We start from the raw sequence: 20,160 nt of genomic DNA, 5'->3' as shown, positions 1-20,160 counted from the left end.
GAAGCACATGCCTCGCAGAGGGAAGAATCAGTGTGTGCTTTTTTGTCACATTTCGCACACACAAACAGTTTTTGTGACGCCTTAGCTGCTGGTCCCTTGCCCCTCATTGTACAGGACAGTACACATACACAATACACTTGCACTCTCAGTAATATAGAGAAAGAGTAAGTACTAGAGAGGCAGGAGGATAGTACAAAATTAAAATATTTTTTACTCCCCTATATAAAACTACGTTAGCTACCAGCCTGTACCCTTGTATGCAGACTCACTGTGTATACAAAATACACCCGTCTCTGTGGAAAGAGAAGAGAAACAGTGTTTCAATTACAAACTCTGTAGCGGAGGAAGCCCGCCCGGAGTGAAAGACAGGCAGAAATCTTGCTAACTACGCCCACCTCCTTCCCGCAGCTATACCAAGCAGGTCACCCAAACGCCATTTTGTGTGGGTGCCTGCGCTGTAACTAGCAGCCTCTCTTTGCTGAAAAGAATGGGCTCTGAACCCATGTATATGCCCCTGGACTGGTAATGATACACTGGGAGACCGTATTTCTCTCCCCGCTGTGTGTGCTCCACGCGGCGAGGGAAGGAGAGGAGAACACACTCACCTTTTCCGGAGCTGGAGGAGATATGCGACCAATCAGTGGAGACACAGTGCTTCTCTGACAAGCGCTTAATCTCTGCTGCAGTGTGTCCACTGCAGGAGCTGACAGGATCCTGGACCTCACTTCTCTGTATAAGTGGCGAAGTGTCTCCAGAGGCAGACTGTGTTAAAATGAAGATGAAATAAAATAAAAGTAAACTAAGCTGGAGTTCAGCCAGCGTGACCGGCTCCCTCAGCACAAATTCTAAAAACTGAAGGATGATGGGCGAGAGGAGGAGGAGGAGGAACCTGTTACACTTCCTGATTTAAAGTAACAGCTCCCTATAGCCACCGTCTATACCCCAGTGTAATTGGAGTCTCCCACTGTCCCCTAGTGGCTGTATGAGAAAAGGCTAATTGAAAAGATTCTGCTGCACTAGAATCCATTAGCACAAAGATAGTTAAAAGTTTCCAAACCCTATAATTTATCAACAAAATTGGACTTCTAATCCGGAGCATGGTCTTATCAAATGTCAGAAAACCCCTTTAGTATGATAATAATGTGTGCGGATCAACGTATTAATACAATATTCAAATAAACTCATGTACCTACATACCATTTCAATATTACAAAGAATATAATAGGCCGGGATGTATTTGGAGCAGAGTTAGTAAAATGTCCGATTTTTCCAACCCGGCCAATGTATTGGCATGCAAAGTCGGCCAGCCAAAAGTCGCATCCAGATGTTTTGCCCATATCAAACCTACAACTCCGCCGATGTAATGGAGTCAGAGTTTGGAAATCTCTCACAAAACAGCTCTACAAAATCGGACATAAATAGAGCCGATTGTTTGGGGGCGAGTTGTATTGGTCAATGGTGACAAATAACACACAATTACAGTACATTTACAACAAATAAGCATTTTTAACATTATTTCTAAACTTAAAATCAAACAAAAATACTTTTAACTCCATGTACTCTACATGTAATTTTTGCACATTTTTCAGCGAAAACTGCGTCTGATTCAGAAACGGATGTATTAGGGCACACATATCAGTTTTTGCGGATTAAAATGAAATGCAGCATGCCTATATTGTGTATTTGTGTGTAATAGCAACTGTATCAGCATACAAAATGTTATGCTACAGTGTTTTCCAGCCAATCACGAACATAATTTGCTATGCCGATACAACTTCGTCATGCCTTGTCTGCACAGTGGGGAAGGAAGGAGGGGTTTACGGATCCACAACTCAGTTCATGCGCTTGTTCGTAACACGTCGTGTTGTAAGACTGTGTCGGTTCTTTACTCTTCTCCTTTTCTGGGACTGATGGTTTAGGGGCACTACGAGTCAAGTTGGTGACTGACCTGGGAGCGCTTGAAGATGAAGACTGGGATTGTATCCTCAGCTCCCCAAAGGCCGCTACGGCTTATGCCAGATTCCAGCAGATCCAATTATATATATCATATATAGGGTCTTTTGGACCCCGAGTCTATTGTCTCGAATTGCGGGATCGGCATCTGATATTTGCCCTAAATGTTGCACTCCAGATGCTGAGTTCTGGCATTTGCTCTGGCTCTGCCCACGGTATCCGACTTCTGGGAGGAGGTAACAACTAGTATCCGCAATACCAGTATTCAGATACCTCTCATGACTCATCGTATTTGTTTATTTGGCCTGCATTTGGAGACCTCTCTCAATGCCCATCTTAGATTGTACGTTAATAATCTCCTTACTTTGTTCCGTGTTTGGATTGCATGCACCTGGATGGGCTTTGACGCTATCTCCTTTGCAGCCTGGGTGGCGCTGGGTGATTCTGGGCGAATTCTATGTATTTCCCCGACCCCTCTGCTCCAATTTAATTGTATTGTATCTGTAATATTCACCAACCTCTTGCCTCTGACACATGCTAATCTGCCTCCATGTCTACCTATATACTAATTTGTTGTCATAATTTACCTACACAGTACTACTCCCTCTGTTTCATGGATTCTGTGCAACTTTTTGTCGATCTTAACCTCCTAATTGGGACACGATTATTCCTGTAATTAGTTGTAAAAGCCTTATCTTAAAAATAGGATTTTGGTACTTATCAGGTAAATCCTTTTCTTTGAATCCATAGGGGGCACTGGAGTACTCTTGGGATATGGACGGCTTCCGCAGGAAACAGGGCACTGAATATTTAAATTTAGAACTCTCCACCCCTCCATATCCCCGAGTACCTCAGTGTTTTTTACTGAGCCAAACAGGAACTATAGAGAGGTTGACAATGGAGAATTACATATAACATAACGGACAACAAAGTTGACACATAACGTTACTGACAACTAAACAGTTGACACCATAACCGATAGAACTTTATAATTTGAACCAGTCGGTGAAAATGTGTTACCATAAGATCCCCTGAGCTTACTACAAACCAGGTAAAACTGCTCTGGGTGGGCGTCCAGTGCCCCCTATGGATTCAAAGAAAAGTATTTACCTGGTAAGTACCAAAATCCTAATTTCTTTTTCATCCACTAGGGGTCACTGGAGTACTCTTGGGACGTACCAAAGCTTCCCCCGTGGGCGGGAGAGCTGTTTGACACCTGTAACACTAGGCGGCCAAAGCTAGATGCCGATGCCGCAAAACGTATCAAACTTGTAAAAGCGCACAAACGTGTGCACTGAAGACCATGTAGCCGCACGGCAAAGCTGCGTCGTAGAAGCTCCACGACCAGCTGCCCATGAAGTTCCCACAGAACGTGTGGAGGCGGCTGTAACCTAGCATTAAGGTAAGCCTGACGTATAGTCAGTTTTATCCATCTGGATAAGGTCTGCTTAGAAGCTGGCCAACCCATCTTGGCAGCATCATAGAGAACAAACAACGTATCCGTCTTACGTACTGTAGACGTTCGGGATACATAAACGCGTAATGCGCGTACCACATCCAGAGTTCCAGAATGTGCTGTTAACACAGGAACTACTATTGGTTGATTGAAGTGAAAAGATGACACTACCTTTGGTAAGAAAGCGGGATTCGTCCGAAGTTCCGCTCTGTCATCATGAAACACCAAATACGGTGGCTTGCATGACAAGGCACCCAAATCTGAAACACGCCTTGCCGAAGCTAAGGCTAGAAGAAAAATTGTTTTCCAAGTGAGAAACTTTATATCCACTTGCTGTAAGGGTTCAAAATATGAAGACTGTTAGAAATCTAAAACCAGATTCAAGTCCAATGGCGCTGTAGGTGGAATGAATGGAGGCTGTACTCTGAGGACACCTTGTAGAAAAGTGTGTACCGACGGCAATAGCCAATCGCCTTTGAAAATAAATTGACAACGCAGATACCTGCACCTTTAGTGTAGATAAACGTAGTCCTCCATCTAAACCCGTCTGTAGAAATTACAAAAGACGGGATAACTTGAAAGATTATGTCGGAAACTTCCGAGCTTCACACCAACCTATATAGGCACGCCAAATTCTGTAATAATGAGCTGCCGTAACCGGCTTCCTAGCTCGTAACATGGTTGGCATAACCGATACTGGAATGCCCTCTCTTCTTAAGAGGGCGGTCTCAACAGCCACCCCGTCAAACGCAGCCGCGCTAAATCGGGGTAAAAGAACGGACCCTGTTGTAACAGGTCTGGACGTAGTAGGAGCGGCCAAGGATCGTCTGCCAGTAGTCCGCGGAGATCCGAGAACCAAGCTCTCCGAGACCAATGAGGCACCACTAGTATGACTGTGACGGACTCTCTTTTGATCCGTTTTAGCAACCGAGAGAGCAGCGGAAACGGTGGAAACAGATACACGAGGCTGTACGGCCACGCGATTGTGAGAGCATCCACCGCCACTGCCTTTGGATCTCTCGTTCTGGACACATACTGGGGCGTTTGGTAATTGTGGCGAGATGCCATCAGGTCCACCTGAGGGTAATCCCACCTGTGGACCAACATGTGAAACACCTCTGGATTTAATGCCCAGTCTCCTGGATGAAAATCCGGACGGCTGAGATAATCCGCCTCCCAGTTGTCCACTCCCGGAATGAACACTGCCGACATCACCACCTGGTGGTATTCTGGCCAATTGAGGATTCGAGCTACTTCCCGCACTGCCATGCGGCTTCTCGTTCCTCCTTGGTTGTTGATGTATGCGACTGCCGTCGCGTTGTCTGACTGCACTTGGACAGTCTGAGAGCGAAGCATGTGTACTGCTTGTCGTAGTGCATTGTAAATTGCGCGGAGTTCCAGGACATTTATAGACAGCAATCTGTCGTGATCCGCCCAGAGACCGTGTCGCTGACAATTTTGAACTACAGCTCCCCAACCTCTGAGACTCTCGTTCGCCGTTAAAATTATTCAATTCCAGCCGCCGTCTGCGGTTAAATTGTGTACCTTGAGCCCCAGAGTAGAGACACCCTCGCCCTTGGCGACAACCTCACCCTGTGGGGAATCTGCAGATGTGAGGCCGACCACTGTGCGAGCACATGCTGTTGAAATGGACACGAGTGAAATCTTCCGAACTGAAGCGCTTCGAAAGCCACCACCATTGTTCCTAATAGGCGAATACACAAATGTACCGAGAGTGTGCGTGGCTTGAGCACTAATTGTACCAGATGGCGAATAATCTGTACTTTCTGTTGTAGTAGGTAAATTCTTTGATTTACCGTATCGAGAATCATACCTAGGAATTGAAGTCGTTGAGACGGAATTAGATGCGATTTCTTGAAGTTTACACTCCAACCGTGGTGTACGTTAGCAGCGCAAGTTGGAGGAGCATCTGTTGAGACGGAGCTTTTATGAGCAGATCGTCTAAGTACGGAACGATTGTCACTGCCAGGGATCTGAGATGAGCTATCATCACAGACATCACTTTGGTGAATACCCGAGGCGCTGACGAGAGGCCAAACGGTAGAGCCTGAAACTGTTAATGGTTGTGGCGTATTGCAAACCGCAAGAACCTCTGATGAGGTGACCAAATCGGAATGTGTAAGTACGCATCCTTGAGATCAAGCGCAATCATGCAATCTTGTGGCTCAAAATCTGCAATTACTGACCGCAGAAATTCCATCTTCAATCTGTAGTAAGTGACTTACTGATTGAGACTGTGACGGAGCCCTCCGGCTTCAGTACCACAAACAGACGGGAATAATAACCCTGACCTTGTTGGTGTCGTGAAATTAAAAACTGCTGAATCCAGAAGAGACTGAATGGCAATCTGCCAAAACGCCTTCTTGTCGTCCGACAGAGGCAGTCCTCTCTTGAAAAAGCGCAGTGGCGGGAGACAGCTTTCTTTTAACACTAAATTGCGGATACATCCATCAGAGGATGTCTGGAATCCCGGCAAATGTAACGTCTGAAGGCGCGCTCCCACAATTGGAAATCCGAGATGGCCTGGGAGCCCGTCAAGCCACTGGCTTGTTGGTGACTTTAGCGCCCTGGCGTTACAAGGCGTGGCTGTTTCTCTACCACAGCCTTGAAAGGACTGAAGTCTAAAGGACTTGAACGCCGGACCAGAGTATTTCCGTCTTGGTACCGGTGGAGGCAATGGCAGGAAACTAGACTTCCCCTGCAGCAGCGCTGTCTGCCCCCCCCCCCCCCCCTCCTCCCCCTGTGTGCGTCTCAGCGGGGAGCGGGTGCCGGGAACCTGACCTGGCCATTGCAGGGAGGCGGGGGACGCTTGTGAGGACCGCGGCCGAGTGAACTGACTCGGCTGGCTGGAGCGGCGTGTAGCGGCTTCCGGCGGCACTAGTGAGAGCGCTGTGCTGCGCGGTTCTCCCTCGTAGCGCTGGCTTTGAAGTCCCTACAGCGCGGACGGAGCGGCTGGGGCTGGTATTAGCGGCGGGTGCGGGCGGCGGTGACGAACACGGACCCCACACAGCGGGGCGGCAGCGCGCGCTGACTGCCCCGTCCCCCCCAGCATACCTTCTTTCCTTGTAGGGAGGGCTGCGACGGGCTTCTTTGTGTAAGCTCCGTCCAGCTCTTCAGTTCATGGCTGTGACGGGGCTTCTTTGTATAAGCTCCGTCCAGCTCTTGCATCAGTTCATGGCTGCGACGGGGCTTCTTTCTGTAAGCTCCGTCCAGCTCTTGCAGCAGGCAGTGAGCTGCGTGTGGCTGTGAGGGTGCTCTTTGTGAGGACCGACACGCCATGCGCTGCACCGTGCAGCGGCACTATCCCGGACCCATGTTTTTAGTAGAAACTGGGAAGGGATGTGCTGAAGTAGTAGAAAAAAGTAAAAATTAAAATCAATATTCAACGAAAAGTTTGGGAACCCACACAAGCCTCTGTTAGTGCACGAGCACAGAAAAAGCACTGAGGTACTCGGGGATATGGAAGGGTGGAGAGTTCTAAATTTAAATATTCAGTGCCCTGTTTCCTGCGGAAGCCGTCCATATCCCAAGAGTACTCCAGTGACCCCTAGTGGATGAAAAAGAAAAATGCATATACACTACTTTGTTTAAAATGTAATTATTCTATTTTTGTTTTTTGTGTTCACCAAGCAAAAATCAATAAAAATAAGATTTTACTCACCGGCAAATCTATTTCTCGTAGTCCGTAGTGGATGCTGGGAACTCCGAAAGGACCATGGGGAATAGCGGCTCCGCAGGAGACTGGGCACAACTAAAGAAAGCTTATTAGGTCACCTGGTGTGCACTGGCTCCTCCCACTATGACCCTCCTCCAAGCCTCAGTTAGGACACTGTGCCCGGAAGAGCTGACAATAAGGAAGGATTTTGAATCCCGGGTAAGACTCCTACCAGCCACACCAATCACACCGTATAACTCGTGATACTATACCCAGTTTAACAGTATGAAAACAACTGAGCCTCTCAACAGATGGCTCAACAATAACCCTTTAGTTAACAATAACTATGTACAAGTATTGCAGACAATCCGCACTTGGGATGGGCGCCCAGCATTCACTACGGACTACGAGAAATAGATTTACCGGTGAGTAAAATCTTATTTTCTCTGACGTCCTAGTGGATGCTGTGAACTCCGAAAGGACCATGGGGATTATACCAAAGCACCCAAACGGACGGGAGAGTGCGGATGACTCTGCAGCACCGAATGAGAGAACTCAAGGTCCTCCTCAGCCAGGGTATCAAATTTGTAGAATTTTGCAAACGTGTTTGCCCCTGACCAAGTAGCAGCTCGGCAAAGTTGTAAAGCCGAGACCCCTCGGGCAGCCGCCCAAGATGAGCCCACCTTCCTTGTGGAATGAACTTTTACTGATTTAGGATGCGGCAGTCCAGCCGCAGAATGCGCCAGCTGAATTGTGCTACAAATCCAGCGAGCAATAGTCTGCTTAGAAGCAGGAGCACCCAGTTTGTTGGGTGCATACAGGATAAATAGCGAGTCAGTTTTCCTGACTCTAGCCGTCCTGGAAACATAAATTTTCAAGGCCCTGACTACGTCCAGTAACTTGGAATCCTCCAAGTCCCTTGTAGCCGCAGGCACCACAATAGGTTGGTTCAAGTGAAAAGCTGATACCACCTCAGGGAGAAACTGAGGACGAGTCCTCAATTCCGCCCTATCCATATGGAAAATCAGATAAGGGCTTTTACATGACAAAGCTGCCAATTCTGACACACGCCTGGCTGAAGCCAAGGCCAATAACATGACCACTTTCCACGTGAGATATTTTAGATCCACAGTTTTAAGTGGCTCAAACCAATGTGATTTTAAGAAACTCAACACCACGTTGAGATCCCAAGGTGCCACTGGAGGCACAAACGGGGGCTGAATATGCAGCACTCCTTTCACAAACGTCTGAACTTCAGGTAGTGAAGCTAGTTCTTTCTGGAAGAAAATCGACAGAGCCAAGATCTGTACCTTAATGGAGCCTAATTTCAGGCCCATAGTCACTCCTGCTTGTAGGAAATGCAGAAATCGACCTAGTTGAAATTCCTCTGTTGGGGCCTTTTTGGCCTCACACCAAGCAACATATGTCCGCCATATGCGGTGATAATGCTTTGCAGTTACATCTTTCCTGGCTTTAATCAGCGTAGGAATGACTTCCTCCGGAATGCCCTTTTCCTTCAGGATCCGGCGTTCAACCGCCATGCCGTCAAACGCAGCCGCGGTAAGTCTTGGAACAGACAGGGCCCCTGCTGCAGCAGGTCCTGTCTGAGCGGCAGAGGCCATGGGTCCTCTGAGATCATCTCTTGAAGTTCCGGGTACCACGCTCGTCTTGGCCAATCCGGAACCACGAGTATTGTTCTTACTCCTCGTTTTCTTATTATTCTCAGTACCTTTGGTATGAGAGGCAGAGGAGGGAACACATAAACTGACTGGTACACCCACGGTGTCACTAGAGCGTCCACAGCTATCGCCTGAGGGTCCCTTGACCTGGCGCAATATCTCTCTAGTTTTTTGTTTAGGCGGGACGCCATCATGTCCACCTGTGGCCGTTCCCATCGATTTACAATCAGCGTGAAGACTTCTGGATGAAGTCCCCACTCTCCCGGGTGGAGGTCGTGCCTGCTGAGAAAGTCTGCTTCCCAGTTGTCCACTCCCGGAATGAACACTGCTGACAGTGCTAGTACGTGATTTTCCGCCCATCGGAGAATCCTTGTGGCTTCTGCCATTGCCATCCTGCTTCTTGTGCCGCCCTGTCGATTTACATGGGCAACTGCCGTGATGTTGTCTGACTGGATCAGTACCGGCTGGTGTAGAAGCAGGGATTTTGCCTGACTTAGGGCATTGTAAATGGCCCTTAGTTCCAGAATATTTATGTGTAGGGAAGTCTCCTGACTCGACCATAGTCCTTGGAAGTTTCTTCCCTGTGTGACTGCCCCCCAGCCTCGAAGGCTGGCATCCGTGGTCACCAGGACCCAGTCCTGTATGCCGAATCTGCGGCCCTCTAGAAGATGAGCACTCTGCAGCCACCACAGCAGAGACACCCTGGTTCCAGCGTCTGGAATTGGTAATGGCAATCCTGTACCACAAATCTGAGGTACTCCTGGTGAGGATAGTAAATGGGGACATGCAGGTAAGCATCCTTGATGTCCAGGGATACCATGTAATCCCCCTCGTCCAGGCTTGCAATAACCGCCCTGAGCGATTCCATCTTGAACTTGAATTTTTTTATGTATGTGTTCAAGGATTTCAAATTTAAAATGGGTCTCACCGAACCGTCCGGTTTCGGTACCACAAACAGGGAGGAATAGTAACCCCGTCCTTGTTGAAGTAGGGGCACCTTAATTATCACCTGCTGGGAATACAGCTTGTGAATTGCCGCTAGCACAGCCTCACTGTCTGAAGGAGTAATCGGCAAGGCAGATTTTAGGAACCGGTGGGGTGGAGACGCCTCGAATTCCAGTTTGTACCCTTGAGATACTATTTGCAGGATCCAGGGATCCACCTGTGAGCGAGCCCACTGATCGCTGAAATTTTTGAGGCGGCCCCCCACCGTACCTGGCTCCGCCTGTGGAGCCCCACCGTCATGCGGCGGACTTGGAAGAAGCGGGGGAGGACTTTTGCTCCTGGGAACCTGCTGTTTGTTGCAGCCTTTTTCCCCTACCTCTGCCTCTGGACAGAAAGAACCCGCCTTTTCCACGCCTGTTTTTCTGAGTCCGAAAGGACTGTACCTGATAAAACGGCGCCTTTTTAGGCTGTGAGGGAACCTGGGGTAAAAATGCTGACTTCCCAGCAGTTGCTGTGGAAACTAGGTCCGAGAGACCATCCCCAAATAACTCCTCACCCTTATAAGGCAAAACTTCCATGTGCCTTTTTGAATCTGCATCCCCTGTCCACTGGCGAGTCCATAAGCCTCACCTAGCAGAAATGGACAATGCACTTATTTTAGATGCCAGCCGGCAGATCTCCCTCTGTGCATCTCTCATGTATAAGACTGAGGGGTATATGCAATTGCGGTCGAATTCCCGAAATTGTCGAATTTCGGGTCATTTTCGACCAAAAAAAAAAAAATCGCCTATGCAATTCAGTGCTTTCCGACCAAAAAACGGACTTTCAAAATTCGACTTTTTGAAATTCGAATTTTTGCAAATTCGACTTTTCTGCAATGATACAAGTGCTGCAATTCGACCAAAGCATATTCAATTCAAGTTTGGAAATTCGACAGCAGGGCTTTTAGACAGCAAATTCGTCATTTTCAATCCGCCACACTTTGGAGGGTGAAAACAAATAAAAAAATTTTAAACATGTTTTTTTTTTTCTGGGAATAGAAGATCTATTTATATTAGAAGGGATTAGGTACTTTTTTTTTTTTTTTTTTGGAGGCACAAATATTATTTATATATTTTTTAAAATATTATTTTTTATTTTATTTTTTTTTTAATGCTGGAACGGTAAAATCATAAAAAAAAATGGCGTGGGGTCCCCCCTCCAAAGCATAACCAGCCTCGGGCTCTTCGAGCTGGTCCTGGTTCTAAAAATGCGGGGGAAAAATTGACAGGGGATCCCCCGTATTTTTAAAACCAGCACCGGGCTCTGCGCCTGGTGCTGGTGCCAAAAATACGGGGGACAAAAAGAGTAGGGGTCCCCCGTATTTTTAACACCAGCATCGGGCTCCACTAGCTGGACAGATAATGCCACAGCCGGGGGTCACTTTTATGCCGTGCCCTGCGGCCGTGGCATTAAATATCCAACTAGTCACCCCTGGCCGGGGTACCCTGGGGGAGTGGGGACCCCTTCAATCAAGGGGTCCCCCCCCCCCCCAGCCACCCAAGGGCCAGGGGTGAAGCCCGAGGCTGTCCCCCCCCATCCAATGGGCTGCGGATGGGGGAGCTGATAGCCTTTGTGAAAATTAAAAGATATTGTTTTTTCCAGTAGTACTACAAGTCCCAGCAAGCCTCCCCCGCAAGCTGGTACTTGGAGAACCACAAGTACCAGCATGCGGGAGAAAAACGGGCCCGCTGGTACCTGTAGTACTACTGGGGAAAAAATACCCAAATAAAAACAGGACACACACACCGTCGACAGTAAAACTTTATTTCATACGTCGACACACACATACTTACCTATGTTCACACGCCATGGGGAATAGCGGCTCCGCAGGAGACTGGGCACAACTAAGAAAGATTTAGGACTACCTGGTGTGCACTGGCTCCTCCCTCTATGCCCCTCCTCCAGACCTCAGTTAGAATTTTGTGCCCGGCCGAGCTGGTTGCACACTAGGGGCTCTCCTGAGCTCTTAGAAAAGAAAGTATATTTAGGTTTTTTATTTTCAGTGAGATCTGCTGGCAGCAGACTCACTGCTACGAGGGACTGAGGGGAGAAGAAGCGAACCTACCTGCTTGCAGCTAGCTTGGGCTTCTTAGGCTACTGGACACCATTCGCTCCAGAGGGATCGAACACAGGCCCAGCCTCGGTCGTCCGGTCCCGGAGCCGCGCCGCCGTCCCCCTTGCAGAGCCAGCAGATCTCACTGAAAATAAAAAACCTAAATATACTTTCTTTTCTAAGAGCTCAGGAGAGCCCCTAGTGTGCAACCAGCTCGGCCGGGCACAAAATTCTAACTGAGGTCTGGAGGAGGGGCATAGAGGGAGGAGCCAGTGCACACCAGGTAGTCCTAAATCTTTCTTAGTTGTGCCCAGTCTCCTGCGGAGCCGCTATTCCCCATGGTCCTTACGGAGTCCCCAGCATCCACTAGGACGTCAGAGAAATCCAATTTGGATTGTGAGAGCAAAAAACACACGCTATTGCATTGGCCGAGATTTCCGGGAAAAACACTTTTTAATGTCTGTGTTTGTGCGTCTTTTCCCTGGCTCTCATTACATCCAGGCCATAGTCTCAACATTAAAAACTACTAAACTCTTATAAAAGTCTGCAGTTGTACCCAGTATATGTTAGGGTGTGTACACACGGTGAGATATTTTCTTTCGATTTTGACTATATAGTCAAAATCGCAAGAAAAGTTAGTGCAGATCGCAAGGTGAAAGTCACCTTGCGATCCCGATGAGCGGTCCCGCCAGGTCGGCATCGCAAGAAAAGATAGACTGTGCAGGCAAGTCAATCCTTGCTAGATCGGTGTACTATCTAGTTCATCTCACATGTCATGGACATCTCACATAAGCCAAAATCGTAAGCACACATAGTCCATATCTCAAGAAAAGTTAGTCAAAATCTGTGCTATCTGGGCTCCGGGGAGTTCAAGGGAAATCGCAAGTGAAAATCGGGCAGAGCAAGGATCTCACCGTGTGTACACACCCTAAGACTATTCATACACTGAATTACTAGCAATAACATCAGTTTTAGTATAATATTACTCTGAATGGGTTTATATTAATCATTTCTATCTAAATGGATAATTTAAACAGATAAAATGGTACCATGGAACTGCAAATCCCTTGACCGTGAGCAGAATCGCTCAACTTGCTGGTTCAGTCTTGCTGCTATCACAGTTAACGGTCTGTCCCCATCGCTCCACAATCTGCTGAAAAACTTTTGGGTTTAAAGGCTAGTCTCTGGGAATGTAAGACATACCAGGTAGTCAAGCTAATGATATTTGACCGGCAGCAATCCTACTCACGACCTGAGGACCAGAGGGGCAAGCAGCCTTTTAGTACAGCCAGCATAATTCTTATAAAACATTCTATGCACTGCTCCCTAGCTCTGGCTGTGCAGTAGCAACAGAGCTACTGCTCCAGACGTCTTAGTCCTATTTTCCTGGAGCCAAATTGCACGAAACACTAAAGTCGAAATCCCGACGCCAGAATCCCAAACAGCAGCATAAGACCGCCGTCAAAATCCTGACAGCAAAATACAGACACACGGAATCCCGCTCGTTCTTTCAGCAGAATGAGCTTGCGTCCTGATGCAGGGGGTAGGGGGGTTAGGTTTAGACATTAGAAGGGGGCTTAGGGTGCAGGTACAAAAAGGGTATGGTTAGGTACTAGAGGGGGAGGAAGTTAGGCACCAAGCGGGAAGGGTTAGGAATAGGCAGCGGGGAAGGGAGGGTTAGGCAACACCCGGGGAGGGATAGGTAAGACGAGGGAGGGTTAGGCACCACCGGGAAGGGTTAGGCACGACTGGGAAAGGTTAGGATTAGACACCCACAAGGGAGGGTACTTTCTGGTGCGCTGTCTGGATGCCGTTGTCAGTATTCTGACCGCCGGCATCCCGTCCATCGGGATATCATACTGAATCCGCACAAAATTGCGCTATGTGGCTAATTTAGCAAGGTTAACTTATTTACACAAGTTTGTATGCTTTGGGAATATGAATGTGTATGCTTGTATTAAAAAGCAAAAATGTGTCGCTATGCAGAAGCAGGTGGTGATAATAAAGCAGGTAACAGAAGATATTATGTGCATATTAGGTCCGACATGATGAGAATTTTCAGCAGTATTTGATTTTATTAGATAGACAAAAGGATTATTCTGGTTTTCCTGTCTTTGGTCTTCCAAAATAGCTAAATTTTAGAAGTCCTCTGTGTCTCCCTCGTAAATCCTCTACCATTGAGACGTTACGATCTGTAAAACCTGTTAAGATAGAACACTATGCATACATGCTGGGCACTAGGACCCAGGGAGGTCTATCCTCCAACCTGATGTGCTGCTGCACCATGTTATTGCAGGCACCTTAAGTACAGTGATATACTGTGTGAAAAGAAACATAGTGGAGACACATGTCTTCCACTTAACCCGCAATATAAAGCTGTTCCAGCAATCCTGCACCACTACCTGCAACAGCATACACTCACAGGCTGGTGAGCTGTACAGAATCCAACTTCGCTCAAGCTCAGTCATTACCAGTGTTTATACAACAGTGAGTACTGCTGTACCTATTACATTTCAATAAACCAACACCACTGGTTAAGTAACTGGGCTTTTCATAGTTTGAGCCATTCGCTGGTGTGTGCCTATATAACACTGCAAATAACAGCTGTACATACATTATTTCCAACAAAAACAACACTCACTATATTACATCTTAGCGAGTCGGTGGAACAGTATTGAGGTGTGTGTGGGATGAGTCAGAGCTCTGTACCCCGGAATCTGGCCCTGAACGAGGAGCAGAGTGGCAGTCCTTTCCCACCAAGCACTGGACGCTCCCTAACCGCAGCTCCGTCTGCATCTTTAGTTCTTTAAAGTGTCCTACACCCTGATTTCTCGGAGGCTGCATACAACAGTGTCTCTCCCTTTCTCCCCATACTGCCCTATCATTCCCCACTCCTTGGCCTGCTGCTTTATCCCTTTTAGACTATAGTTTTCTTTGAACTTGATCATTAGAACCTTTGGACAGCCATCTTTACTAGTTATTGTATCTACTGCAGTAGTTACACAATGTATTTCCCTAATAGTGGTATTTTGGCAAATATACATATGTATAATCTATATCCCATACAGTACACAAATATATGTATTAATATATGCGTGTAAATATAAGTGTGTAATTATTACACATGTACATACACAGACGTTACCATAGATGAAGGGTAAGGAAGATTGTAGGCACTCAGTACTCCAATAAGAGAACTAGTTTAAGAAGATTACATTTTCGCTCCGACACAAAAAAATATTTACTCTTTAAGTGTAGTCATACATATCAAACTAGCTGGAGAAAGGAAACTTCCAATGTCACAAAATCTCACCTTTACAATGTACATGAGCCGGTTGTAGCAGCTCTCTAGGAAGTCAATGCAAAACTCCTTCAGGAACAAGCGGACGTTGAGGGCGGATCGACGTCGGGTTTCTGTATCCTTGGCTTGTTGCTTCCTTTTTGGGACTCTCTTCACTTCTTTTCCAAGATCAGGAGTATAATTCTTAAACTGTTAATCAGAGCAAGTCTTAAGAATAAATAATTTCACTTCTTCTACCACAAATTCAGACAAAGGGATAATTAAAATCAAATCTTAGAAAAGAATCTTGTCAAAGATGCTGAGAATGTGGATTTCCAATATTGTTAAACCACAACCTCTAAAGATGAGCAGACATATTTGATTAAATACAAGATGTTAACAATGGATTTGGATCATCCACGGATATAAAAACCAGGAAAAAAAAGAAAAAAGGTTTCAATCAATTTCTACAAGGCACTCTGGGGGACACTGCTAACATGGGCGCCTGAGACCCTACAAGGTTAAACTCCTTTATCTGAGGGCCGAAGTTTCTCCCATCACCAATCCTTCCTCATGTTCAAGTTTCAAAACAAAAAATAGGATAGGGATAAAATAGGCTGTTTCAGCAGGAAGCAACACCCTGCTCATTTTCTAAATATGCAAATATCCTCTACCATTAATAGAAACGCTGGACCTCAACACCAGCCCCTGGCTGGCACACTCCACCAACACAACAGAGGCGGGATGACTACAGTGCATTCCCTGCATGCCACCTCATCCAGAGGACAACCAGACATATAGGGCCGGATGTAATGCCGCCCGGGATGCTGGGTGAACTCAGACGTTTTACCTTGTGATTGCCCTTTAAATGAAAAACAAAACAAACAAAAAAAACACCCCATCTGAGTTCGGCCGGCATCCCACATGGCCGCCATTACATCCCGCCCATAGCATTTCAATCTGCATTTCACAGACACATGAGCCACACAGAGCCTGCCGAGTTAGAAACAAGCTGGTGACAGTGTTAACTTCGTCGACGAAAATTCAGACTAAAACTATTTGTAGACTAAGGTTTATGCTGTGACTAAAATGTAACGATAACGAAAAATAAGATTTTAAACCTACCGGTAAATCTTTTTCCCGTAGTCCATAGACGATGCTGGGGACTCCGTAAGGACCATGGGGATAGACGGACTCCGCAGGAGACATGGGCACTTTAAGAAAGACTTTAGGTATGGGTGTGCACTGGCTCCTCCCTCTATGCCCCTCCTCCAGACCTCAGTTAGAGAAACTGTGCCCAGAGGAGACGGACAGTACGAGGAAAGGATTTTTGTTAATCCAAGGGCAAGATTCATACCAGCCACACCAATCACACTGTATAACTTGTGATATACTAACCAGTTAACAGTATGAAAACAACATAGCATCAGTCCAAGACCGATGAAACTAAAACATAACCCTTATGTAATCAAAACTATATACAAGTCTTGCAGAAGAAGTCCGTACTTGGGACGGGCGCCCAGCATCCTCTACGGACTACGAGAAAAAGATTTACCGGTAGGTTTAAAATCTTATTTTCTCTTACGTCCTAGAGGATGCTGGGGACTCCGTAAGGACCATGGGGATTATACCAAAGCTCCCAAACAGACGGGAGAGTGCGGATGACTCTGCAGCACCGATTGAGCAAACAGGAGGTCCTCCTCAGCTAGGGTATCAAACTTAAAGAACTTTGCAAAGGTGTTTGAACCCGACCAAGTAGCAGCTCGGCATAGTTGTAGTGCCGAGACCCCTCGGGCAGCCGCCCAAGACGAGCCCACCTTCCTAGTGGAATGGGCCTTAACCGATTTTGGTAACGGCAATCCAGCCGTAGAATGCGCCTGCTGAATCGTGTTACAGATCCAGCGAGCAATAGTCTGCTTTGAAGCAGGGGCGCCAACCTTGTTGGCTGCATATAGGACAAACAGTGCTTCTGTTTTTCTGACTCTAGCCGTTCTGGCCACGTAAATTTTCAAAGCCCTGACTACATCCATGGACTTGGAATCCTCCAAGTCTTGCGTAGCCACAGGCACCACAATAGGTTGGTTCATATGAAAAGATGACACCACCTTAGGCAAAAATTGAGGACGGGTCCGCAATTCTGCTCTATCCATATGGAAAACAGATAGGGGCTTTTATGAGACAAAGCCGCCCATTCCGACACTTGCCTAGCCGAAGCCAAGGCTCATAACATGACCACCTTCCAAGTGAGATGTTTTAACGCCACCGTTTGAAGTGGTTCAAACCAGTGCGACTTAAGGAAACTTAACACCACGTTAAGGTCCCAAGGCGCCACCGGAGGTATAAAAGGAGGCTAAATATGCAGCACTCCCTTCACAAAAGTCTGTACTTCTGGGAGAGAAGCCAATTCTTTTTGAAAGAAAATGGATAAGGCCGAAATCTAAACCTTAATGGAGCCTAATTTTAGGCCCAAATTCACTCCAGTCTGTAGGAAGTGAAGGAAACGGCCCAGATGGAATTCTTCCGTAGGAGCATTCCTGGCCTCACACCAAGAAACATATTTTCGCCATATACGGTGATAATGTTTCGCTGGCACGTCCTTCCTAGCCTTTATCAGCGTAGGAATGACCTCATCCGGAATGCCTTTTTCCGCTAGGATCCTGTGTTCAAACGCCATGCCGTCAAACGCAGCCACAGTAAGTCTTGGAACAGACAGGGCCCCTGTTGCAACAGGTCCTGTCGTAGAGGAAGAGGCCACGAATCTTCTGTGAGCATTTCCTGCAGAACCGGATACCAGGTCCTTCGTGGCCAATCTGGAACAATGAGAATTGTTCCCATTCCTCTTTTTCTTATCATTCTCAACACCTTGGGTATGACAGGAAGAGGAGGAAATACATAGACCGACTGGAACACCCCCGGTGTCACTAGGGCGTCTACCGCTACCACCTGAGGGTCTTTTGATCTGGCGCAATACCTCCGTAGCTTATTGTTGAGGCGGGACGCCATCATGTCTATCTGAGGCAGTCCCCACTGACTTGCAATCTGTGCAAAGTCTTCCTGATGAAATCCCCACTCTCCTGGATGCAGGTCGTGTCTGCTGAGGAAGTCTGCTTCCCAGTTGTCCACTCCCGGAATGAACACTGCTGACAGTGCGCTTACATAATTTTCCGCCCAGCGAAGAATCCTGGCGGCTTCCGCCATTGGCACTCTGCTCCTTGTGCCGCCTTGGCGGTTTACATGAGCCACTGCGGTGATGTTGTCTGACTGGATCAGAACTGGTTGGTCGCGAAGTAAGTTCTCCGCTTGACGTAGGGCGTTGTATATGGCCCTCAGTTCCAGGATGTTGATGTGAAGACAAGTCTCTTGACTTGACCAAAGACCTTGGAAGTTTCTTCCCTGTGTGACTGCTCCCCAACCTCGGAGGCTCGCATCCGTGGTCACCAGGATCCAGTCCTCAATGCCGAACCTGCGGCCTTCTAGAAGGTGAGCACTCTGCAGCCACCACAGGAGAGATACCCTGGCTCTGGGGGACAGGGTGATCAACTGATGAATCTGTAGATGTGACCCGGACCACTTGTCCAGTAGGTCCCATTGGAAAGTCCTCGCATGGAACCTGCCGAAGGGAATGGCCTCGTATGATGCCACCATCTTTCTCAGGACTCGAGTGCAGTGATGCACTGACACCTGTTTTGGCTTCAATAGGTTCCTGACCAGAGTCATGAGTTCCTGAGCTTTTTCTATCGGAAGATAAACCCTTTTCTGGTCTGTATCCAGAATCATGCCCAAGAAGGTCAGACGAGTCGTAGGTACCAACTGCGACTTCGGAATATTGAGAATCCCGCCGTGTTGCTGTAACACCTTCAGTGAGAGAGACGCTGTTCAGCAACTGCTCTCTTGATCTCGCTTTTATGAGGAGATCGTCCAAGTACGGGGGTAATTGTGACACCCTGCTTGCGCAGGAGCACCATCATTTCCGCCATTACCTTGGTGAAAATTCTCGGGGCCGTGGAAAGCCCAAACGGCAACGTCTGAAATTGGTAATGACAATCCTGTACCGCAAATCTCAGGTACGCCTGATGAGGTGGATATATGGGAACATGAAGGTACGCATCCTTTATGTCCAGAGATACCATAAAATCCCCCCCCTTCCAGGCTGGCGATGACCGCCCTGAGCGATTCCATCTTGAACTTGTACCTTTTCAAGTATAGGTTCAGGGATTTTAAATTTAAAATGGGTCTGACCGAACCGTCCGGTTTCGGGACTACAAACAGGGTTGAGTAATATCCCCTCCCTTGTTGAAGTAGGGGAACCTTGACCACCACCTGTTGAAGATACAATTTGTGAATTGCATTTACCACTATCTTTCTGGGGAAGAAGTCAGCAGGGCCGATTTGAAAAACCGGCGAGGAGGCACCTCTTCGAATTCCAGCTTGTAACCCTGAGAAACAATTTCTATTGCCCAGGGATCCACCTGTGAGTGAACCCAGATGTGGCTGAAAAGTCGAAGACGTGCCCCCACTGGGGCGGACTCCCTTAGCGGAGCCCCATGGATTTTGTAGAATCCGGGGAGGACATCTGTTCCTGGGAACAAGCTGTGTTGTGCAGCTTTTTCCCTCTGCCTTTTCCTCTGGCAAGAAAGAACGCACCTCGTACTCTCTTGTTTCTTGTGACCGAAAGGACTGCATTTGATAATGTGGTGCTTTCTTAGACTGTGAGGGAATATAAGGCAAAAGTTTTAATTTACCAGCTATAGCTGTGGAGACCAGGTCCGAGAGACCTTCCCCAAACAATTCCTCACCCTTGTAAGGTAAAACCTCCTGTGCCTCTTTGAGTCGGCATCACCTGTCCATTGCCGGGTCCATAGGACTCGTCTAGCAGAAATCGACATAGCGTTGATTCTAGAACCCAGTAGGCCAATGTCTATTTGAGCATCTCTCATATATAAGACAGCATCGTTAATATGACCCCGGGTCAATAAAATGGTACCCCTATCCAGGGTATCAATTTCCGTCGATAAGGTACCTATCCACGCTGCTACAGCGCTACAAACTCCAGCCGACACTATTACCGGTCTGAGT

At 47.4% G+C, this 20,160-nt stretch overlaps 1 protein-coding gene across 2 annotated transcripts in view; it reads right to left on the bottom strand.

The window, feature by feature from the left end:
* TIMELESS (timeless circadian regulator) overlaps positions 1-20,160 on the bottom strand; it is a 419,423-nt gene that overhangs the window by 221,604 nt on the left and 177,659 nt on the right. For both annotated transcript variants that reach the window (XM_063952567.1, XM_063952568.1), the window contains one exon: positions 15,118-15,294. In XM_063952567.1, the coding sequence (XP_063808637.1) occupies positions 15,118-15,294 (177 nt within the window). The remainder of the gene's footprint in view (positions 1-15,117; positions 15,295-20,160) is intronic.

Source organism: Pseudophryne corroboree, chromosome 2 (assembly GCF_028390025.1).
Source record: "Pseudophryne corroboree isolate aPseCor3 chromosome 2, aPseCor3.hap2, whole genome shotgun sequence".
Lineage (NCBI taxonomy): Eukaryota > Metazoa > Chordata > Amphibia > Anura > Myobatrachidae > Pseudophryne > Pseudophryne corroboree.
This window is presented reverse-complemented; position numbering and strand designations above follow the sequence as displayed.